Source organism: Dryas octopetala, chromosome 1, assembly GCF_963921425.1.
Source record: "Dryas octopetala chromosome 1, drDryOcto1.1, whole genome shotgun sequence".
In the NCBI taxonomy this organism is placed as follows: Eukaryota; Viridiplantae; Streptophyta; class Magnoliopsida; order Rosales; family Rosaceae; genus Dryas; species Dryas octopetala.
The window spans coordinates 18,573,893-18,580,112 of record NC_141366.1 but is presented as its reverse complement, the minus strand read 5'-3'; the positions used below and the strand labels follow the sequence as shown (position 1 = coordinate 18,580,112).

The 6,220-nt window shown below is 40.0% G+C and overlaps 1 protein-coding gene across 2 annotated transcripts; it reads left to right on the top strand.

Annotated features, from left to right (window-relative positions):
- ARF10 (auxin response factor 10) lies at positions 1-4,527 on the top strand. 2 transcript variants are annotated; one of them, XM_086236430.1, is made up of 5 exons: positions 1-336; positions 464-1,772; positions 2,885-3,789; positions 3,936-4,001; positions 4,205-4,527. In XM_086236430.1, the coding sequence occupies exons 2-5, from the start codon at positions 687-689 to the stop codon at positions 4,284-4,286; spliced, it is 2,139 nt and encodes a 712-aa protein (XP_086092556.1). In that variant the 5' UTR covers positions 1-336; positions 464-686; the 3' UTR covers positions 4,287-4,527. The 2 variants fall into 2 exon arrangements, with proteins under 2 accessions (XP_086092556.1, XP_086092565.1); XM_086236439.1 differs by lacking the exon at positions 1-336 and having other exon boundaries at positions 345-1,772.
- Positions 4,528-6,220: the final 1,693 nt, after the last annotated feature.

The following is a 6,220-nucleotide window of genomic DNA, read 5'->3' as shown; positions in this document are numbered from 1 at the left end:
ACACAAAACAGAGATAATAAGGAGAGGAGGAAAATGAAAAAATTCAGGTGAGAGAGACTGAGAGACTGGAGTGAGAGAGAGAGAGAGGGACCTCTGATTTTGAAAAGTTTAAAGCTTTTTAAGTATTGGGAGCTTTACAACAATGGAAAAAGAGCAGATGGGCACTACTGGGTAGTGATCTAAAAAGTCGTTCTCTGATCTCCGTATCACATTGAGAGTGAGCAAGAGGAGTTATAGAGAGAGAATTGCAGTAGTAAAAGCAAAACAAGCATCCTGTTTGTTTGGTACATTTTCTTTTATTCCGAAGATTTTGTTGTACCTAAGAGGCTAAGAAAGGTATAAAAAAGCTGTGAATTTAATGATGCAGTGATCGTAGAGGTAGAGGTTTCATTTTTATTTAAAAATTCACTTGCGCTTTGTTTTCTCACACTTTTTTCGGATCTCTGTTTTTTGTTGCTCATAGGCAGCATTTACTCAGTCTCTCAGTGAATCAAAAGCTCAATCAAGCTCCCTAAGCCTTTGGAAAAACCATGAAGTTCAAGCCTTTATTGCCTTAAAACAACAACAGCAACATTCAACATTCAACATTCAACATTCAACATTCAACATTCAACAGCAAAAGCGAAAGCCACTGTTTCTTCATCTGGGTACCTTTGGAAATTGCATTTGAGAGAGAACTCAACACCATGAAAGACTCGGAGAAGAGCTTGGACCCTCAGCTATGGCACGCCTGCGCCGGCGGCATGGTCCACATGCCTCCGGTGAACTCCAAAGTCTTCTACTTTCCGCAGGGCCACGCCGAGCACGCCCAAGCCCACGTCGATTTCGCAGCAGCCTCTCTGAGAATCCCAGCTCTCGTTCTCTGTCGCGTGGCTTCCATCAAATTCATGGCCGACCCAGAAACCGACGAGGTCTTCGCGAAGATGAGGCTGGTCCCGTCGGAAAGCAACGAGCTTTTTGCTGCGGACGAAGGGTCTGTTGACTCTGATGGGTCTGAAAATTCGGAAAAGCCAGCTTCTTTCGCTAAGACACTGACCCAATCGGACGCTAACAATGGCGGTGGGTTCTCTGTTCCGAGGTACTGCGCGGAAACCATCTTTCCCCGCTTGGATTACTCGGCGGACCCGCCGGTCCAGACGGTGGTTGCTAAAGATGTTCATGGTGAGATATGGAAGTTTAGGCATATATACAGAGGCACACCTCGCCGGCATTTGTTGACCACTGGGTGGAGCACATTTGTGAACCAGAAGAAGCTGGTTGCTGGGGACTCCATTGTGTTCTTGAGGGCCGAGAATGGCGATCTCTGCGTCGGGATTCGAAGGGCCAAGCGGGGACTAGAAGGCGCACCCGAATCGACTTCTGGGTGGAACCATGGTGGTTCTGCTGGTTTGCCCTATGGTGGGTTCTCTGTGTTTTTGAGGGAGGATGAGAACAAAGTGTTGAGAAATGGGTGTGGGAAGTCCAGCCCCAATGGCAATTTGAGAGGCCAGGGGAGAGTGAGGCCTGAGAGTGTTGTTGAAGCCGCCACTTTGGCGGCGAATGGGCAGCCTTTTGAGGTTGTTTATTATCCGCGGGCCAGCACACCGGAGTTCTGCGTTAAGGCCGCGGCGGTGAGGGCAGCGATGAGGGTCCAGTGGTGCTCTGGAATGAGGTTCAAGATGGCCTTTGAGACTGAGGACTCTTCTAGGATCAGCTGGTTCATGGGCACCATTGCTTCTGTTCAGGTTGCTGACCCCATCCGCTGGCCTAATTCCCCATGGAGACTTCTACAGGTATTCTATTTGTATATGTCCCACCTTTGTCTGAATCATAATGCTCTTTTGTGATTTGGTGCTCAACTTGTATTTGCTTTTGGAATTTTGTTTGTCAATTGTTCAGCGCTTGTGTTGTTGGGACTGTGCTTGCTTGTTGTCTTGTTTGTTTTGTTGGTAGGGAGACAATAGTCAGATTTCTCTTGCATGTTTTACACATTCTTCCTTGTAGCAGTTTCAGTAAATTCTTGGATTTATAGTCTTTTGAGATTTAGCTCTTGTGAATTGGTTAGATGCTGCAAAATGTTCTGAGTGTTTTTAGCTTCTTGATCCATTTGTAGCACTGAAACTAAATGATTCATAATGTGCCAAGCTGATTGTTTCCGTTGAGGATAAACCCATTAAAAATTTAGTTGGCTCATCTGCTTAAGATTTTCTTATCCCCAGCTTAGTTTGGTGACTATTTACTGAATTTCCTGCGTCTATTATGTTTAGAGACCACCCTCCTTGTGTGATTTGGCTGTAATTGTGGTCTGAAGCATCAACATCTTTTGCTGTTAGAACATGTGTCTGGCATGACATTTGTGGAGTTTACATGATGACATGATGCCATGATCCCATATGGTCATGATAGTAGTGTGGAACAATACATGAGAATCTTTCTTGTATTAATAGTGGAACATTTCGGCCCTTTCATTTAAGTTCCTGAAATATTCTAAACAGACCACATCATGTCCACATGCATGGCATCATTTTTCTTAATTCCAAAAATTGGCTTAATTTGGGGATTGAGAACTCATTCGATATGTTTACTGTGCTTGGGAAGAATTGTATGTTTTCTGATAAAAAAAAGTAAGAGTTCTACATACATGGAAGCAGAGTTTTACTCAGCTCTTTACTTGAGACAAACTGTGGAGTTCCCACCCCGTTTAGTCCAAAGTCGGTGATGTCTGAATGATGCATGTGTCTTGGATGATTATGGAGTCCTAAAGCATCTAATTGTTTGTATGGTTGCTGTAGACTCAATTTTTCGTACGTTACTCACTATTGGTGAATATGATGCAGTTATCTCATTCAATCCTGCTTTTGCATCACTTCCCTCTTACATTTATTTACAAACCACCATATTACAGGTGACATGGGATGAGCCAGATTTGTTACAGAATGTGAAGTGTGTCAGCCCATGGTTGATTGAACTGGTATCGAATTTTCCCATTATCCACATGTCACCCTTTTCACCGCCAAGAAAGAAGTTGCGCCTCCCGCAACACTCAGACTTTACTCTTGATGGGCAATTAACATTGCCGTCGTTTTCAGGCAACCCCCTTGGGCCCAGCAGCCCCATGTGTTGTCTACCTGATAACACTCCTGCAGGCATACAGGGAGCCAGGCATGCTCAATTTAGAATATCTTTATCAGATCTCCACTTTAACAACAAACTGCAGTCGGGGCTGTTCTCGTCCAGTTTCCAGAGGTTCGATCAAAACTCTAGAATTTCCAATGGCATCAGGACAGGCCACACAAACAGCAACGAAAACCTATCCTGCTTGCTAACAATGGGGAATTCTAGTCAGAACCTGGAGAAATCTGATAATGTGAAGCAACACCAGTTTTTACTCTTTGGTCAACCAATACTTACTGAGCAGCAGATTTCTCGTAGTTGTTCCAGTGATGCAGTTTCACAGGTTCTTACTGGGAAAAACTCAAAAGGTGGGAATCAAGACAGGACAAAGTTCCTTTCTCTTTCAGAATCTGCACTTGAGCGGCAGATTTCACTAGAAAAATCCTCTAGTGCTGGGTTTCCGTGGCACAAGGATTTTCAAGCTTCTGAATTTGACCTGGATACTGGTCATTGCAAAGTATTCATGGAGTCAGAGGACGTGGGACGGACTCTTGACCTCTCAGCTGTTGGCTCTTATGAAGAGCTACACAGGAGGCTAGCAAACATGTTTGGAATAGAAAAAACAGAGATGCTTAGCCATGTTCTTTACCGAGATGCAACTGGTGCTGTTAAACAAACTGGAGATGAACCGTTCAGGTATCAGTTTTATGTTATATCTTCCTTCTCTTAACAACTGCCTGTGTACACGAAACCTTAACTCGCATGTCAGGTGAATTTGGTTTCATCAGCCATGTATTTATTCATTGGGTTTTGTTTCTCTTCCCCTTTTGTTGGCAATGCAGTGATTTTATGAAAACAGCAAAAAGACTGACTATTCTAACCCGTCCAGCCAGTGAAAGTATGGGAAGGTAAGTAAATAAAATAATCTCTCACTTAATAGATGTATGAATCTTTCTTTCCAATGCATTCCTTCTCTTCCAAACATTGGGAAAATTTTCAATCTAACTTTCAACACATAGGAATAGCTTCCTATGATGCCATATCGACTTGATTCTGCAGATTCCATGATTTTATGGACAATCATTCATGAAAGTTGAAAACTGTTTTGCAGGACATGGATTAGAGGAATGCAAAATGCTGAAAATGGACTGAGTGCATCAAATAAGACTGGTCCTTTGAGCATATTTGCTTAGTAGTCTATTATGGCAATTGAGACTACTGAATGAATGTTGAAGGGTTATTTGTTCACTTAATTTAGTTAGGAGAAATGGAATATTGGACTCCTCTTTATTAACTGTGTCATCTTAGCATATTTCTTGTGCAAGTGTACATGTTCTACCAAGTATTAATAATATCCCAAAAACTATGGTGAAAATTTTCATGCCTGTGTAGCATGATCTGATCTCTGGAAATGAATTGTTCTCTTGTTCAAGACTCTGATGGTTCATTTTCCCACCTATTAGTGTTTCTAGGCAATGCAAAGAAGATTTTGCTCTATTCACATCTTTAGCATTTCTAGGCGTTTAAAAAAGTCAAATGACAGTCAATCATGTATGAATAAATTGCATTTAAGAGAGTGACCAAGGTGAATGGTCATTTAATGGTAAATAAGACCAAACTCACATGAATCATGTTTGGATTAAGATTACGACTCATCTTATGTCTAAATTGAACATGAGCTCTAATGCAAGTGGCACCGAGTAGAATGAGGAAGAGATAGATGCTAGGTTCAAATCTTAGTCATTTATCTCTATACCAAACCCATTAATTCCATAAGATAAAATTTCACAAAATCTAGATTGAAACTATACTAGCTCAAAAAATTGAGAAAAGGAAAGAAGTAGATTTCTTTTCATACAATACCAATTTCACACGTCATTTTAAGTTGTTACAGGGCCAAAAAAAGATAAAAATTTAAGTTGTTAGTTTCATGTTTAAATAATGTTTGGGTTGAAAATTGTCATCCCTATCCAAAATGAAAATTAGTACAATACAAAAAATTGAATGCTCCATAATGTAATATGGTTTAGTTAAAAGACATGATTGAACCCCCTGCTTGTTGGGATTCGTTTTAAGAAGCCAGGTGCTTGGTTGGCTCCATGATAATGCATGTTAAGCTTGAAGCCAAGTGCATGTGAAGTAGATTCCATCAAAATGGTATATGGACAGATAGACTATAATACCTTAAATTCTTAGCTGCCAAGTGCCAATACTATACATACTATTCCTTAAAATTAAGTTGCTGCCCATGGTTACTGTATTGAATAGAGTGGTGAGTACTGACATTTGTACTCAAACCTAGGCCACTTCTTGATGTTGAACCTTTATTTTTATTTTATTTTTTATGTTCACTTTGAATCTTATTTCATTTTAATATATGAGATACTGATACATTATTTGGTGAATGATTTCAATATTATTGCATTGAATAATAATGATTTAGTGGAATCTAGATGATTGAAAAAAGGTGGAGACCTTTGGCTTCATGAATTGGCATTTAGTTTTTGACTTTATTAAATTGGCCTTTGCTCTTTTTGGATGTGCATTTACACCAGCAGACCATGTACCTAGTTACCTACTGTCCTACTCTTTGGTTTTTCTTCCCATTCCAAGTGTCTTAAACTTTGCCTGTGCTGTTATGGCCCAAAGAATACCAACATAAACTTATTATATACTACTAAGACTTTTGCCTCTCAAAAAAAAAAAAAAAAAAAAGAATTTTGCCTTTTTGTCCTTCAACTTCAACAGTGGAATTGCCTTGAAAATGAAACCTCAACCATTCCAATTTGAAGCAATTTGGTTCTGCATCCCCATTGAATTTCTATTTGCTATTTCACACTTAGCTTCCACCAGACATAGAACCCTTGACTCCCGCTTTAAAATATTTTAGGACTTTTTATGTAGCCCAAAAATAATGATAATTAACAGGTAAAATAATTTTTTTTCCCTGGTGGTCCAAGCATAACTCTGTTCTTTCAATCTCCTTTCCCAATTGCAGTAACCATAACAATTTCTAATCACTGGTCTAATTGCATTAATAGTCTATTGGTGTCAAATTGAGTGATGAAGGTCTGATTTTGTAGTTTGCTTATAAAAATAGAATAATGCTACACTTAGGAAATTTCCT